Below are 17907 nucleotides of genomic sequence, written 5' to 3'. Positions count from 1 at the left end.
CTTACATGGAAGACAGATTGCTTAGAGAATTAAATTATGACAGGTTGGTAGTGGAAGGTGACTCTAAACTGGTAATAGGTTGGTTGAAGGAACCTGAAATGGTAATTTGGAAATATAAAGAGTATATGAAAAGATTTAAGTGGCTGGTCAGAGATACGATAATCTCAGTCCAATGGGAAAGGTGTTCAGCTAATGGGATGGCTAATTTTTTTGCAAAACGTTGGGTGCATGGATCTGATATATCTTGGGCTCAGTTATTATCTTGTTTCCAGATTGGGCTGCATCTTGCGCCTCTTCTGGATGTACTTTGTAACCTTGTGATATTTCTTCTAGTCCAATAAAATTTCTTTCATTCATAAAAATAATTCTACAATGGGGAGCTCTGATGTATAACCCCAAACCTCTCAGAGTATGAAACAAAATCCTTCTCAAAATATTCCTTAGCATTATTTGATATCTTGATGTGGGTATCAAAATGGGTAAGCACAAATTCATGAAACTGCTTTACAAGTTTGGGTACTTCAACACGGGAACACATAAGGTAAAGCCATGAATAAGTAGATAACAATTTTTATAACCACCCATGCTAGGTAAATGGTATGCCCCCCACACCAAAGTGAACAATATGAAAAGGAATTGTAGATATTTTATTATTTGCGTAATAAGAACTGCAATGCTTTGACAACTCGCATGACTCACAATGCAAACTTGACACTTAGTTTCCTTGAACAAAGCTAGAAACAAAAGACTCAATGAAGAAAAAGAAATATGACCCAAATGATAATGACATAACATAATATGATTGATTGACTCCGAGACATTTGAATCAAAAGCTGCTCTCAGAGGTGATACTTGATCCTGGCCTGGCATGCATGTATATTCCATTTGCTTCATGGTCACTCCCAATCATCTTTTGAGATTTCGTGTTCTGAAAAGATACAATAAGAAGGTCGTCAGGTATAGGGGGAAATCCAGGCCCGTCAGGTATAGGGTCAGGGATGAAGAAGGCCGAATTATTGTCATGTATTCTGGTTCTATTGGATGGGGGGATTCTCTTAGAGCTGAAATATTGGCTGTTCTGGAAGGGGTAAAAAGAGTCCAAGAGTTGAATATTAGAAAACTGATGGTGGAAGGTGATTCTAAGCTGGCTATAAATTGGCTGCAGAAGGACAATTTTAGTTTGTGGAAATTTCTGAATGAGAAAAAGAAAGTTAGGACAGTTCACTCAAAACATGGAAGTCAAGTTTCAATGGGCTAAGAGGAGTGCCAACTCCTTGGCAGATTCATTGGCCAAACAAGGGGTGGGAAGAGTCAACTTTTTCTAGTCAATATTGTAAACTGAAATGTACTTATTGGGAGGGTTAAGAGCTTTTACCCCTCTTGTTTTTTTTTTCTCTTAACATCTATTAATAAAAGTTTCTGTTATCTATCAAAAAAATGGTCACACTGCAGTTTAACGCTTTTGTCAAATTACTAACTGAAAGCAATTTAGTATTTAGTTTAGGAACATGAGCCAAAAGCTTTTCTGCATGTTTAGTTTTATCTGTACTTAATTGGTTATGTCCTTTCTTAATTCTTTGTATATATATATATTTTACTTTGTTTTAGTTGTCTACAGGATGCCAGTTCATTGGCTTGTGCCCGCAGAGGTTGGGTAAATGTTGACGTAGATAAGATTGTATGCGAGTCTTGTGGTGCAAACCTGAGTTTTGTTTTATTAGCATCTTGGACACCCACTGAAGGTGATTTCTGTTCTCTTTAAGTGTGCTAGTGGTAGTTATGCCTTTTCCTTTAGACTTAATCTATGATATCTTTCTTCTCAATAGTATTTACTGCATAGTCTGCTAAATGATATATGTTGAGATAGGCTTTTCTAGAGAATGCTGTTTGTCATCAACACTTGAAAAATATTATATGGACATCATATATTACTGAACCATGGTTTTTACCTGTTGATTGAAGAATAGTATTGCTAAAATGAAAATGAAGATATTAAACCAATGAAATTGACCAGCAATGTGGCTAGTTTAAAAATGGTTCGATTGAGTGGTTGGAAACTGGAATAGCTTGTTCACAAGGTCATGTAGATTCTGAGGTAGGCTAATTCTTTTGCCGATAGCTTGGTCAGAGCAGGTGTTTCCAGATGAGGGTGTTTATGGAGAACGCCAGGACCTGGGTATTTTTCATAATTTTTTAGTTTTTTGATGCTTTTGTATGTATGCTAGCTTTATGCTGTTCTGTAATGTTCCTACTGTCTAGACCGGACATGTTGGTGTTCTTTTAAGGCTCTAATATAAATTCATAAGAAAATGATGGGTTGAAAACACCAAAGTTGACAAGGAATGTTAAGCAAGAATTCTAACAGATCCTAAGTTGGCAAAGGAGATTCCTAGTATGGAATATCTCTCCCCATGGTCTCTTTGCGGCACTGCAAAAATATTTGCTGTCATATGCTGAAACAAGGTTTAATATTTGAATATGTATCAGTGGCCTCCCGATACACCCCTACAGTGGGTGTTTCGGGGTCTGACCTGGTTCAAGGGGTAGATGGGGCTTTAAACTGACCCCTCAGAACCAGTTTGTAAAAAAAAAAAAATCAATGCGAGCCTCGATACACATTGATACGCCCCAACTGGCATATAAGCCTGTATTGATATTTTGAACCTTGTGCTGAAATATTATGGAATGAGGAGTTCAACATAGAATCCAAGATCTCCCCTCTTTAATGAAGTAAACTAATTTTCATATGGGGTTTTAGTAACATTTTTCTCAGATCTTTCATGATCTTGTTTTGGATAAGTGTTTTTGCAATTGCATGTTGCATTGGGGCTGTACAAAATCTTGTCTACAGAATACTTAATTTCCTTTCCAAAAAAGCACCTGCAAGCAGTGATCGTTATACATGTTATGCTGTAACTTTTTACTTAGGTCCCATTCGTTTATGGTAAATCATTTACCTGCATAAGTGCACTAGCCCCTGTTCTTTTGATCATAACATTAACCTAGGTAAGCTGTGCAATTGACCATCTTTACCCATTAATTTGATTATTAGAAGGGGCAATTTTGTCTGATAATGTTTTGGCAATTTGTCCCCGCCTTCAGGTGGGAAAGTTACATACCCACCTGGGAGATAACCCATGGGAAAATTAATTTACCGTTGGTCAACTTTCCCATTGAGGTGTTGGCCTCTATTTACTGAAAAATGAATGGGCCTAAGTGAAACATAATCTGCAACTGAAGAAATATTCAATCATTCAATATGGGGTTTGGATAAAGTCATCAAACTGTAACAGAGATGGTTTAAAAAAAAAAACAAAGAAAACTGTAACAGGGAAATACAGAATTGAGAGCATATCCTCCAGAGTTTTGTAGATATGATTCATCAGGTTGACCTTTTCTTTTTCCTGATAGTAGTCAAGAAATATTTTAATAGGGAAGTGAGGTTAAAATTAAAGGTAAACCTTTTTGAAAATTTAAGTAGGGTGGATCTTGCAAAATTTGGAGTGGCAAGGTTAGGGGACATTGTGAGAATTGAGCTTTTATCATTTGATATTGGCAATCTGTCTATAAGTCAGCATGGTTGGTCTTTTGGTGTATGCTGTATTTCAGAAATATCCGTGAAGCAGTTATATTTGTTCTGGACCTGTTGGTGCTGATTGTTATTGGATCTCAATTGCTTTCACTTCTTTATGGGTTATGCTTTATGTATTCTTGGTCATTGGATGGTGAAAGTAGATTCCCGAGTAGTAATTGGATGAACGAGACTTATTTTTTTTGGGGAGGGGCATGGCTCCTATTATGTCATCGTAGAGAGGTTTGATCCTTGGCTGCTAGTGTGGACATTCCATTCATTGGAGTCCAAGGTTAAGCAAATTCTTTGGCAGATTGGCATTGAGTGGAATGAATGGATCAGAGATGTAGTGGAATCATACTTTTGAAGGTGCTAAGCTGAGGCTAATTGTACATAGTTTTTTAGAGTCCAGGATAGTCTCGTTTCTGTAATACTTGGTTTCTAGTTGGGGTCTAAACTTTGGAAATTAGAAATGCCAAAATGGGTATAACACTTTATTATTTGAAATGCCCAGAAAATATCATGTTTGTGAAATAGAAACATGGATGCACTCCTTTGAATGTGGAAAGTATACCAGATTAGTCGATTTGAATTATATTATAATTGTCAGTTTGTCCAGAACTGTTTTTCTAAGTTGAAAGAAGAATGGATTTTGATTGAACCACCTAACCTTGTTTCGTTTGTTTGTTGTGGATGTCTCATTTCAAGATTCATCCATAGAATCCTATTTATTGCTTAGATTGTTTTTTTTTTTGATATGGTATAGACATATAATGTTCTTTTCTTGTACAAATAAGACCCTCTCTTGCTTTCACGTCACCTCGTACTCTCTAAAAACAAAAGTAATTCAAATCAAATAAGCTGAAAATGAAATCCAAAACAAAGAATTCAAAATAGAATTCTATATCTAATTCCTATTAGTAGTTCAATAGATTTTCTACTCATTTCCAGGCACATTAACATTTCATTTCATTTTCTCCTTGCTTGGAGCAGTAATTTTGATACTACCTGCATCAGCTTGCTTAATGCTAACATTGGTCGGTTCTCATTTATCTTGGTTGAAGTTGATACTGCTGGTGAGGCGTTTGCCAAGCAGCTTGATACTGGGCACAAAGTAACTTGTCCTTGGAGAGGAAATAGCTGTGCTGAAAGCTTGGTGCAGTTCCCTCCTACTCCCCCATCAGCGCTAATTGGTGGTTACAAAGATCGTTGTGATGGACTTCTGCAATTTCTATCTCTTCCTGTTGTAGCTGCTTCTGCAATTGAACAGATGCGGATTTCTCGTGGGCCACAACTTGACCGCTTATTATCCCAGTCACAAGCCTTTACATCTGGGGATTTAAATTTTAAATCAGAGAGCATCGCAGGACCAGAATCTTCCCGAGAAGAGACATTATGTGTATATTCTCATGTAAGATAATTGGTAAATTTTGTTTATGCTAATAACATGCTAAATAATTATTGTTGTACTGTTCAGGTGTGTCCATGTGACCTTCTAGTTGTGCTATTCATGTCTTTTCCCTTTCTTTGGCAGGCCCAGAAGCTAATAAGCTTGTGTGGATGGGAGCCACGATGGCTTCCAAATGTTCAAGACTGTGAAGAACATTCTGCTCAATCTGCTAGAAATGGCTGTTCTTTTGGCCCTACCCAAGATCGATTTCATCCTTCTAAGGATCCTGGGCCTAGCAAGAAAGCATTCTCTGCTTCAGCCAAAGCTGGAAAGAAAAGATTATTGGTTCAGGAAAACAAATGTGAATCTAGGTCACCTTTGTTAGATTGTAGCTTATGTGGTGCCACTGTTAGAATCTGGGACTTTGTTTCTGTGTCTCGCCCTGCTCGTTTTGCTCCAAACAGCCTGGGTATCCCTGAAACGAGCAAAAAAATGGCATTGACACGTGGAGTTAGTGCAGCCAGTGGAATCAGTGGCTGGGTTGCTGCTGATGGTGCAGAGAAAGAACAGATTGAAGGCCGTGATGATGCAGCAACAACAGATGAAGGAAAATCACTCTCAAATGCAGGTGTAGATTTAAATCTTACAATGGGTGGTGGGTTACCATCATCTCAGTTGGGCATGGCATTGATATCTGAGCAGTTTCAAGATGCAGACATGGGAAGGGATCTAATGATTGGACAACCTGCAGGCAGTGAAGTTGGTGATCGTGCAGCTTCATATGAATCACGGGGCCCCAGTACAAGAAAGCGAAGCTTGGAAGAAGGTGGTAGTACAGTTGACAGGCCTCATTTAAGGATGCAACAGGCTGATAGTGTAGAAGGAACTGTCATTGATCGTGATGGTGATGAAGTAAATGATGGAAGAGAATATTCAGCTGGGCCTTCAAAGCGTGCTCGTGACTCAGATGCCTTTGACACATATCATTCATCATATAGGAGGGATTTATCTGGTGCTGGTCCTAGCCATTCCTTGGGTTTTGAAATGGAAACAGATGGTAATAGAATTGATCCATTTCGACGGGAAAATGAACAGGTTATTGGTTTTGCATCCACCAGAGATTCAGCACGCGCATCCTCTGTTATAGCAATGGACACAATCTGTCACAGTGCAGATGAAGATTCTATGGAGAGTGTTGAAAATCATCCTGGAGATGTTGATGATGTCCATTTTCCATCACCGGCTATATATAAGAATCCTGACATGAATGAAACATCAGAATTGAACTATAGTAATCAAGCGCAGCAGAGCACTTGTTTCCAACCAGCTGCTGGGAGAGTTGCTGGAGAAATGGGTCTCAGTAGCACCAATGATGGCGAGGAAATACTGAATGCAGAAACTGTGACTGCCCATGCTAGAGATGGATTTAGCTTTGGGATTAGTGGTGGAAGTGTTGGTATGGGTGCTAGTCATGAAGCGGAAATCCATGGGACTGATGTGTCTGTTCATAGGGCAGATAGTGTTGTTGGTGATGTTGAACCTATAGCTGAAGTCACTGAAAATCAGGGTCAAACAGGTGAATCTGCTCCAGATCCTGGTCTGATGGATGAGTTTGTTCCAGAGGAAATGGATAGGGAAGATCCTCATGGTGATAGTCAAGATATGATTTCTCGATCTGTAGGAAGGGCAGATAGTGGCTCAAAAATTGATGGGTCAGTCAAGGCGGAATCTGTCGAAAGTGGTGAGAAAATAAGTCAAAGTCACATATTAGCCCATGAGAGCAGTGTCCATCCTTCTCTTTCCTGTAATGCTGTCATGTATTCTGGTTATGATGTATCCAAGGATGAAGTGACCCAGGCTGGAAAGGCATCACTTGCAGATGATTGTGCTTTCCTTCAGTCAGATTGCGTTGCTGCCAATGGAAGTGGTAAGTTAAATAATGTTTGCTTCAATATATATATATATATATATATATATATATATATATATGATTTTCTAATAGGTTAAGGATACCTACGGTAGACAGTTTTGCATTATTCATCTTCTTCAGTAGGTGCTCTATTCAATATAATCGACGTGGATGATCCATATGGTTATTATATTAAAGAACCTAAAAGGTTAAAATGAAAATATAATATAAATTATAATGCTTGAAGGTAATTATGTTACTTCTTAGGGATCTGTAGAATCATTTGAAACATTCTTTCGAAATCAGTGTGATATCCATGTCATTCACCAACTTTCTTTTGCCATTATTTATTTGTAAGCTTTGTTTACCCATCCCAAATGAAGCTGTAAATGCATTTTGAGGCAAGGAATTACCACTTAAAAACATATGCCCTTTACTAATTTAGACGATATGCTGTAAGCTGGTGATAGTGCAAGAAGTTAGAAAGAGGTCCAACAAGAAATGTATCCTTTTGTGCCCCATATTGGATCAGCCTCAAGGTCCTGAATTTTATAAATTCTTGTTTGTAAGTATTGTCCTTTTCCCTCTTCTAGGGAAAGTGGGAAGTGAACAGCCGGAATCAAGAGACTGAACAACTGGCCCACTACTTCTGTCCATTAACCTAACATGTACCCTATCCCACCACCCATGACCCTAAGAGGTTTCCTTTGAGTGTCTCCCTTGGTAGACTATCCACCGAGGCATTATTTGTTACTGGTATCCACCTGACCAAGTAATTACATGCCAAGGGTTTTGCTTCCCTTTGTTGGCATGTCTAAGTAACCAGTGGCCTTCCTATTTAGATAGACCAGTAAATAACAATTTGTGAAGGAGTTAAATAACAGCTTGAGTTTTGAGATTCCCTTTGCACCAAAAATCTGTCCAAGCCCAATCCACGCCTCTCCTTCAACCTTGTGCTAACACTGATATTCCTGCTCCAGTAGAGTTCTATGAGGTCATGACCAATTGGGTGAGAGAAGACCATGGTGACATCACCATTTTCATCTCTATTTTCTGTCTGAATACCTCAGACTACCTGAACAGTAGACACCAAATCTAACTCTTCTGCCATGCTACTAGTAACCAATGGCTACCTGAAAATGAAGTTGATCTCCATTGGGTGAACCTAAACCTTGCCCAAAACCAGTGAAATCTGGAACTGAGGCTGGATTGATTGTATTGCTTTCTCTCCCCTCTCTGTTTATTTTGGTATTGAGAATTGTAGATTTTGTGATTGGATTTCCCGGATCCAATCACATGAGGTTCAAGGGGATTTAATTGTATTTTTTTTTTGGGAGAGCAAAATCTCCTCTTATTCTCTTTCTCATTCATGTTACCAACCTTTTTTTATAGGTATTCTTGTTACCAACTTTGTACATTCAAATTTCAAATATACTTTTCTTAAGCACTTGTTCCCTTTATTCATTAGTAATTACCCTGAATTCTTCCTTTCTATGTATTTTTTTTTCTTGGTGACTCATTATGTACTCTGTATTCAACTGTTCAGGACCACCAAATGGGGAAAGCAACTATGAAGAGGCAATGGAATTTGATCCTATCAAACATCACAATCATTTCTGTCCTTGGGTGAATGGAAATGTTGCTGCTGCTGGGTGTAGTAGTGGTGGTTCCAGTTCTGATCCTGGTGCTATAGCTCTTTGTGGATGGCAGCTGACGTTGGATGCATTGGACTCTTTTCAATCACTAGGGAATGTTCCGATCCAAAATGTGCAATCTGAGTCTGCAGCATCCCTTTACAAGGTTTGTTGGATTACTCTCGAAGTCTATTTCTTTTATTAAAGAATGAGTCTGTATTTCTCCTAAAATTCTTTTCCTTTTTCAATTGTTAGAAGTTGAGTTTCTTTATTTTTTTTAATTTCTGCATTATCTTTTTCCCTACTTCATGCTCTCTTAAGCGTTTGCATGTATTCGGAACAAGGTTTTGAGTGAGATATGTATCGGTTTTTCAAGTTATGATATGTGGTACAAGTTGAATGACCAGAAGTCAAATTTATTCTATCTGTATCAGTATAGGTTGATATTCTCATGGTATTAGTCGGTATTGGGTTCATATCGTCTGACATGGATTAATACTGTGAGCATATTGGCCGATACATCATGATTTTTGTTAGTAGTCTCTCCACATTCTCTTCCATTGGTTTCTATATATAATCCCTATAGTTATTATCTCTCTTTCATTAACTCCTATGCTCAAGACAGATTTTAAAGCTCAAATTTGCATATATTTAAGACAATTGTTCAAATTAACATTAATTCCTAATTCATCCTATATTCAAGCACTAAGTCCTAATTAACTCCTATATTTAAGACAATTGTTCAAATTAACATTAATTCCTATGTTTGAAGGCAACCATTCAGATTCAAATTTTCTAATTATTTTTCTCAACATCATTAGATTTCCCTAATTAACTTGTAAATTTTTGGGTATAAAAACTACCAGTAAGAAAATTTCAACCTTGGTTTTTAGGTTAGAAGACAACAAATCCACCACTATTCCATGCTCCAATTACTTGTCTTACATGTATTTTGAATCTTAACTTCAAATTTTCTCTTCTTAGTAGATGTATGCCAATAAATGTTAAAAATTGATTATTAAAATTCATATATTTATTAATATGAGCACAAATTATATTTATTTTCTAAGAAATAAGATATGCACATGCATATTTTAGCTCTTTCATCATTTTTTAATGTTTACTAATTGTGTCCCAATGGTTCACATTTCACATCAACCATTAAAGTATGTGCTTCTTATCCATACAACTTGTTCTCTACTAGTTAGATGGAGAAAGGTCTACAAAAGAAAGGAAGTTGGGGGGCTTGGGGTTAGGGAATTTGAAGGAAAAGAACATGGTTCTTCTTGGGAAATGGCTCTAGAGGTTACTAAGGGAAATAAATAGGCTTTGCCATAAGGTGGTAGTTAGTATTGATGGGCTAATTGACAATGGGTGGGATGCCGGAGTGTTTAACAAAGCTATGTTTGCTTCCTTGGAAAACAATTCAGGGTGTTCCCTTGTTTTTAAACTTAATCAGTGTGAGCTTGTGGGAGTTAATGGCCGGCTCGAAGAAATGGAGTCGCCACCCATTTTTTAGAGGAAATGGGCCATCGTTTTGGATCTCAAGGATTGGGAGAGGGAAGGTGTTAGGCACCCCTCTCTCCAAGCTTGATGTAGCATCCCAATACAAGAGTTGTTTAGGCTCTCTTTCTTATGAAAAACAATAATGAAAAAGGGTTTCTCAGAGCTTCTGAAATCAGGCGAAAATGCTCCCAGTTTCACCCAGAATTGATTTGAGGTGATGTTATTGGGTCTTAGGTACTGATTTCCTAAGACCCTCGTCTCTCTACCTCTTTTTCTCAATTTGGAGGAAACCGGGAATGCAAGTTTCTCATGGTTTCGGGACTCCAAGCAACCCAAAACTAAACAAAAGCAGAGACTACGAATTCAAACTTAGAAAAACGGTGGAATGAGAGACTTGCCTGTTGTGTGCAACCTTGAGAAGAGTTTTCTAGTATCTAGAAAATGTTCAAATGAAGCTTTGATGAGTTGTTGAGTTGGGGTAAATGTTTCAGGTTTTAAATCTTCAGTCAAGGAAATAGGTGAAGCAGATTTGATGCTTAATCTTCAAGGACTTTGGGATGTCAAGTAAAATAGAGGTATTACAGAGGTTGGGGAAATGCTCTTTTCACCCCCTTCCTCCTAGTTCAAGCTCGAGTTGGTCCTCTATTTATAGAGAAAAGTGAGGGAGATAGGTTTGAAATTCGTCCAATCATAAGGCTTGGGCTTCAAGAAGGTTTTTACAAGAGAGTAGGCAAGGAGTTTTCAAAGACAATGGTGCTCAGTCAAACTTTCCTATTTGGTGAAAGATTGTCTTCGATTTGGGGGTGATTTTCACGGGGTTTGTGCGTCCAATGGGAGCTTAGGGCGTGCTTGTCATGGTAATCTCGTATTTGGGGCTATCAGTTGCAAAAATGTAAATTTGACGAACTTTTATAAGTGGTTTTGCCTTTTCTTAGTTCTAAGTGGGGGTATCTTTAAGTTTTTGGGCTTTTTCGGTCTATTAGGCTCAATTTCATTGGTCTAGGTGTTTGAACAGGTCAAGAATGAGTTTGACATCAGCTATCACCCTTTTAAGGTTTTAGGTTTGGACAGATGAGATGGTAATTTGATCTGGCATGTCAAAATAACGTCTTCCTAGTTTAATGGTTAAACGGGTGAATCAGGTCGTGAAATTTGATGTGTTGGTATTTTTTTGTGTCTTTGAACACAGTGGTGACTCACCATTGGTGAGGTCTGGTAGTCTAATAGGGTTGAGGTAATGGAGATCTATGGCTGACAAGATCAGATCAATGAGATTTGCTGGAATAAAATCTTTGTTGGATGAAGGGTCAAACGGGGGAATTTTGGGATGAAATTTGATGGGTAAGCACTTTTGAACATCCTGAATCGGATGGAAGTGATGGATCTTTGATCAAGGGTGTAGATTGGCATATTTAGTTTGGATTAATGGTTTATCAGTTAACGATATGGTTTGAAATGGGATCTCACTTTTTTAACAGTCAAAAGGAGTTTGGTCGTGAAATTTGACGTGCTGGGGTTTTTTGGGTTTTCCAACATAGTGGTGAGTTTTGATTGGTCGAATGAAGCTAGGATGATGAATGATAGCTCTAATTGATGGGATTTGTTGAAATAAGATCTAGGCTTGATGGTGAGTCAAACGAAGGAATTTTGAGCTAAAATTTAGTGGATAGGTATGGATTAAGGTGAGGAGCTAAAGTTTTGAGGTTTATGGTGGGATTTGCTAGTTGATTGCATCCTAGTGATCATGAGGTGATCGATGTGTTGGATCAAGGCCATTAGAAAGGAAGTTGGCGTGATGAATGGTGGATGCAACTAATTTACAGTTTCCTTAGTCTGTAGGCCATATTTGATTGGACGTCGATTTTGATGTCGGGGTTTTCATTTGTCTTGTGGATTGTGTCAAAAGAGGGATTTTCAGCTTTGTAAAGTCTCAATTTGATCTAGTTGTGATTCCAAGTTTTTGGGTTTGAAAGGAGGGTATAAAGAGGTAGGGTGAAGCGATCGATTAAAAATTGGGTGTTGACAATCAAGGTTGTTCTTTCCTTAAGCAGTAAGATTGGATTTTGGGAAGACCTTTGGGTTGGAGACATTCCTTTGAAAGATAGATTACTTGCCATCTTTGTTATCTCAACTTTGAAAGGGAGACCAGTCTTTGGTTTTCTTTTTGGTTCTTATTCTACTAATGGTCTCATAGTCCTTATTTGTAATTTGGGGTTGAGAAGGAATTTGAGGGATTCCGGATTGACTCCCTTATCTAATTTGTTGCAAATTTTGGATGGGGTGGTTCTTCATCCCCGTTTTGATGACAACAGTATTTGGCCCCCAAGTTCTTCTAGGAGGTTTTCTTGTTCTTATTTCTTCAAATCCTTGACTTTGCCTCATCCTAGCTTGATTTTGTACCCCTTAAAGGAAGTATAGAGTGCTCTTATTCCCCCTATGATTAGTTCTTTTGTTTGTGAAGTATTTATGGGGGTATTAAAACTTGTGATATGTTGGTGTTTATCTCCTAATTGGTGTTTATCTCCTCATTATTGTACTGTGTGTGAAATGACTGGTGAGGCAACTAGGGAGCATGAAATTGTGAAGATTTTTGTGGATTATTTCAAAGACATTTTTTCGAGCCTTGAAGAGAGGAGCTTTGTGTTCCCAAACCTTCAGTGGGATAGAGTGTGGAACCTTTGTTTGCAGCCTTGGTGAATATCTTCACCCTAGAAGAAATTAGAGAGGCTGTTTTTTTGATGATAGAGCAAAAGCCCTAGGTCTAGATGGATTTTCTATGTCTTTCTATCAGGATTGTTTGCACCTTATTAAATAAGATCTATTGGATGTTTTGAATGAGTTCTTCCATGAGGGGGAAATTTCTCGAGGAATTAATTCAACTTTCATTGCTTTAATCCCTAAGAAAAAAGAGGCAAAAGCTTCAAAGGATTTTAGACCAATAAGCCTAGTAGGGAGCCTCTATAAGATCATTGCAAAAGTTCTTGCCAGGAGATTGAAGAAAGTGTTACTACATGTGGTCTCATAGTCTCAAGGTGCCTTTGTTGAAGGGAGACAAATAATTGATCATATATTAGTGGCAAATGAGTGTGTAGCAGAAAAGAGGAAAAGAAAAGGTAAGGGGCTGGTGTCTAAATTGGACTTAGAGAAGACATATGATTTAGTTGATTGGTCATTTCTCCTTGAGCTGTTAAAGAAAATAGGCTTGAGTGCATGGTGGAGGATGTGGATAAAAGGTTGCTTGAGCTCAGTGCATTATTCAATTTTGATTAATGGAGTGGCTAGGGACTTCTCTCTTGCTAAAAGAGGCTTGAGACAAGGGGATCCTTTATCTCCATTTGCTTGAGCTCAGTGCATTATTCAATTTTGATTAATGGAGTGGCTAGGGACTTCTCTCTTTCTAAAATAGGCTTGAGACAAGGGGACCCTTTATCTCCATTCATGTTCACTGTAGTTGCTGAATTCCTGTGTCAGATGATTGTAGAGGCTGATCAGGTCAACCTATTTAGAGGTTGGAGGGTAGGAAGGCTTGAGGTGACAATCACTTGCAATTTGCGGATGGCATTTTTTTATTTTGCGAGGGAGGGAGTCTGGAGGATATAAAAAACTTGAGAGAGCTCATCCTTTACTTTGAATTTATTTCTAGGTTGAAGGTGAATTGGGGAAAAAGCTTCATAGCAGGTATTAGTTTGGAAGAAGGCGCTTTAAGTCTGTTGGCTGAAAGCCTGGGGTGAGATTAAACAGTGGCCTTTGGAGTACTTAGGTCTTCCTTTGGGAGGGAACCCAAGATCACAAGTGTTTTGGAAGCCGGTGGTGGAGAGGTTTACGAAGAGATAGGCTCAATGGTAAAGAAACTTCCTTTCCTTGGGAGGGAGAATAACCCTAATCAGGGCAACCTTATCTAACCTACCAATCTACTTCAAGCTCTCCGTGGAAAGCAATACAAGAGGTATATCAAACCTTTATCAATCTACTAGATTTGATGTGGGTTGTGGTTCTAACTTCTAAGGTACTTTTTTGGGAAGACCTTTGGTTGGCTGAAACCCCTCAGTCCTCTGTATCCTGACCTAAGTGTCTGACTATAAATTTCATTCCATCTCGCGCTTCATAACCTTTTCTTCATTTGGTTTATGCTGGGATTTTGGGTTCAGGAGGGGTTTGACTGTTTGAGGGATAATGACTGTGAGACCCTTATTCAGCTGGTAAACAAACTTTCATCTAGCCTTTTGGTTCAAACTGTAGAGGACACTAGGGTATGGTCTACCACATCTGATGGTATCTTTTACCTTTGCTTCTTTTTCCAATTCTCTTGTTTAACATATTGGGGGGGGGGGGTTGAACTTCCCGGTGAAAGAGATTTGGAGTAAGCCCATTCCACCCAAGTTCCAAGCATTGTGTTGGGAGGTTTTCCTTGGAAAGGTGAATACCTGAGACATGCCTCAAAAGAGGATTCCAAATAAATGCTTCTCTCCTCATGTGTGTATTTTTTGCTTGGAAAATGGTGAATCTGTACCACATTTACTGCTTTATTGTCCTATTGTGCTCTTTGTCTGGGTTTCATTTTGCTCTCTTAGGTTGCAGGTGGACTACTCCTCAGGATATAGTGAGTCTCTTCAACTCAAACTTCCTAAGGCAACTGACAAAAATAGGAAGGGTAATGTGGAAAGCAGTTAGGGCAGCAGTGGTGTGGACTGTTTGGGAGGAAAAAAATGCAAGGATCTTCAATGAAAAGCAAAAGTCAAAAGAAGAAATTGTGGTTCTATAAAGATAACGGTTGGAAGTTGGCTAAAAACACTAGAACTCTTTCAAAGCTTTTCAGTGACTGACATTACTAGAGCATGGAATGAAGTTGCACACTCAGTAAAGGGAAAGAAAAAGTGACGGACTGGAGGCCCCCAGATGGCAATAAAATAAAGCTGAACTTCGATGGGAGCTCTTTAGGAAACCCGGAACTGGCAGACATAGGGGGTGTATTTAGAGAGTGTTCACAGAAAGTATTGGCAAGGTACTCGGGGCCTCTAGGGGTAGGAGATTCCATAAAGGCTGAGGTGCTAGTGCTGTTACAAGGTCTAAAATTCACTAAGCAAGCAACCTTTCAAAATCTGGAGTTAGAAGGGGATCCAAAACTGGTTATCTCTTGGACTACTACGAGGTGTAATGGTCCCTGGATATATAGACACACACTGAGATAGACAGAATATCTGGCAAGGGAACTCAATGATTCATTCACTTGGATCAGAAGGACTGCAAATGGAATGGCTGATTCATTAGCTAAGCAGGGGGGGTCCATAGGCAGCACCTGTTTTGGGCACAATAGTAGTTCTTTGGCTTTGTTGAAATGTTGGTTGTATTGTAAATTGGCTTCGGCTTTTCACTGATTAGTTAAATTAATTATTCTTTGTTGATCAAAAAAGGAAAACATTTCACTTATGAGAGATAAAAGAACTCAGAAGGGATAGAGTGGTTGCAGTATGTCGGCTTTACAGGTCTGCAAATGGGCCAACAGATGTGTTGCAAAACAAGGTGTAGAGACTGATTTATGTGTCTATTGTATTACTGCTTATTTTCATTTATAAGATTTGTTATGTTACTCAAAAAAAATCATAAACAGAAGAAGTTCCTCTCCCTCTTATGATCACAGTCACACAAAGATACCTATAAAATGTAGAGACTGATTTATGTGTCTTACATCTTTCCTTTTTTAGCTCTTGGGACCACTCTATTATGTTGTGACTTATGTACACTATTTCTTTGTTTTATTCTTTCTTGTAAGAGAAGGGCAGATTTATCCTTTCCACAACCTTGTACTCTTTCTTATATAAGTTAATCATTTTTGGGCGTGTGACTACGGTGAACACACCCTTTCATTTCCTTGTTCTTCTTTTCTGATTTGAACTGAGTTGACATGGTATCAGAGCAAGTTTTTTTTAATTTGTTCTTGATTGAAATCTGTTTAGGCCTGTGAGATCGATCCATCTATATCAACTTTAGATCTCTTAGGGATAGAGTGGTTTTTTTAACCTGTTTTTGATTGAAATCTGTTGTTTTTTTTTTCTGGAAGATCGCCATTAGTAATAGGGTTTCTTCTCTTTCTCTCAATTGGCTACTTCAAACACTGTGAAACTTCAGATCTAAAGCCGCCCAGGTAAGATTTATATTGATCTATAATTTAGTTCTGGTTCAGATTACATTTGAAGGGTGTTTTGCCCTCCTTGTTCGACAGTACAGGAAACTTACCTTTTTTAAACTGTTATCAGTTCAATAACTGTGTGGCTGTTTTTTATTGGGTTTTGCTTCCCCCTTGTGTGTGATTGGACGCACATATTCCATCAAGTTTTGGCTTCTTTTGGACCTTTGACTGCTCTACTTTCTTAGGTTTTTGTTTATTCATTGCTGAAATGGCCATGGAGAAAAGGGATATTCTACCAATAAAGTTCAATGAGACAAACTATGCCTTCTGGAAATTCCATCTCCAGTTCTATGTTGAAGTAAATGGCCTATGGGGATTTGTGGATGGTTCAACAAAACAACCTGATGAATCTGATTCCAAGGGGCTGAAACAGTGGAAGATCAACAATGCCAAAGTAGTGTCTTGGCTTCTTGGCTCCGTTGAAACTGAGATTGCTATTCTAATGAGAAGTTATCGAATTGCTAGTGAGATGTTCACTTACATGGAAAAGGTGTACCAACATCTCTCGTCAGTATCAGATTGAGACATTTTTTCTTGCAGTCAGGGTGAGAAGAAAATATAGGAGTACTATGTTGGCTTTGTGAATTTGTGGGCAAAATATGAATTAGTTCACATGGATGAAACCACTTCTGCTTGTTGCATAAAAAATCTAAAAGAATTGTGATAGAACAAGAATTGGAAGAAATTGATATCTTTCAATTGAGAAAATAGTACATATATATACAGCCTTGTAGATACTAAAAAGGAAGAAAATCATACAGCCTTGTAGATACAAAAAAGGAAGAAAATCATACAGCCTTGTAGATACTAAAATAGGAAGAAAATCAAAGAAAGAATAATTCCTATAATCAAGCTATTCCTAATTGGGCTAATACTACATATTTATAGCCTATAATTTCGTAACACTCCCCCTCAAGATGGAGCATAGATGTCAATCATGCCCAGCTTGTTACAAATAAAGATATCTCCTAACTGTTCTCTAGTCTTCACATATGCTGTAGAGATCAAGTTTTGTTGAATTTTCTCACGAACGAAATGGCAGTCTATCTCAATATGTTTAGTTCGTTCATGAAAAACTGGATTCGAAGCAATATGAATCGCAGCTTGATTATCGCACCATAACTTTGTTGGAACTATGACTTTAAGACCGACCTCGGTTAAGAGTTGAGAAATCCACATAACCTCACATGAAGCTTGTGCCATTGCTCTACACTCAGATTCTGCACTAGATCGCGACACCACATTTTGCTTCTTACTCTTCCACGAAACTAGATTACCACCAACAAAAACACAATTGCCAGTAGTGGACTTTCGATCAATCTTGGAACTTGCCCAGTCCGCATCAGAAAAACACTCAATATTACTGTGACCATGATTCCGGTACAATATCCCCCGTCCAGGAGCTCCTTTCAAGTAAAACAAGATTTGTTCTAAGGCTGTCCAATGATGCACTGTAGGAGAGGACATACATTGACTTACAATGCTAACCGAGTAAGCAATGTCAGGACGAGTCGCTATGAGAGTTCAACTTTCAAACTAATCTTCTATATTGTTTAGGATCGTCAAAAACATCTCCATCTTTTGTGAATTGCTGGTTAGGAAGCATTAGAGTATTTCATGGTTTGACTCCCAGTTTCCCAGTTTCTGTTAACAGGTCCAAAACATACTTCCTCTGAGACAGGAAAATGCCTCTTTTACTCCTTGCCACCT

At 38.3% G+C, this 17907-nt stretch overlaps 1 protein-coding gene across 3 annotated transcripts in view; it reads left to right on the top strand.

Annotated features, from left to right (window-relative positions):
• Positions 1 to 17907, top strand: part of LOC148866191 (IAP-like protein 1) — a 65329-nt gene that overhangs the window by 12805 nt on the left and 34617 nt on the right. For 2 of the 3 annotated variants that reach the window (XR_016109490.1, XM_088975994.1), the window contains exons 3-6: positions 1619 to 1742; positions 4636 to 4982; positions 5106 to 6888; positions 8417 to 8670. Coding sequence is in view for 1 of the 3 variants with exons in the window: in XM_088975994.1 (XP_088832120.1) it covers positions 1619 to 1742; positions 4636 to 4982; positions 5106 to 6888; positions 8417 to 8670 (2508 nt within the window). In the remaining 2 variants the exon portion in view is untranslated. Of the gene's footprint in view, positions 1 to 1618; positions 1743 to 4635; positions 4983 to 5105; positions 6889 to 8416; positions 8671 to 16068; positions 16153 to 17907 lie in introns of all 3 variants that reach the window. The other variant, XR_016109491.1, reaches the window with a different exon arrangement.

The sequence above is a fragment of the Nelumbo lutea genome, chromosome 3 (genome assembly GCF_056320005.1).
Source record: "Nelumbo lutea isolate HS-2025 chromosome 3, American lotus-T2T, whole genome shotgun sequence".
NCBI lineage: Eukaryota > Viridiplantae > Streptophyta > Magnoliopsida > Proteales > Nelumbonaceae > Nelumbo > Nelumbo lutea.
The sequence above is the reverse complement of the archived record's forward strand: the minus strand, read 5'-3'. Positions and strand labels throughout refer to the sequence as shown.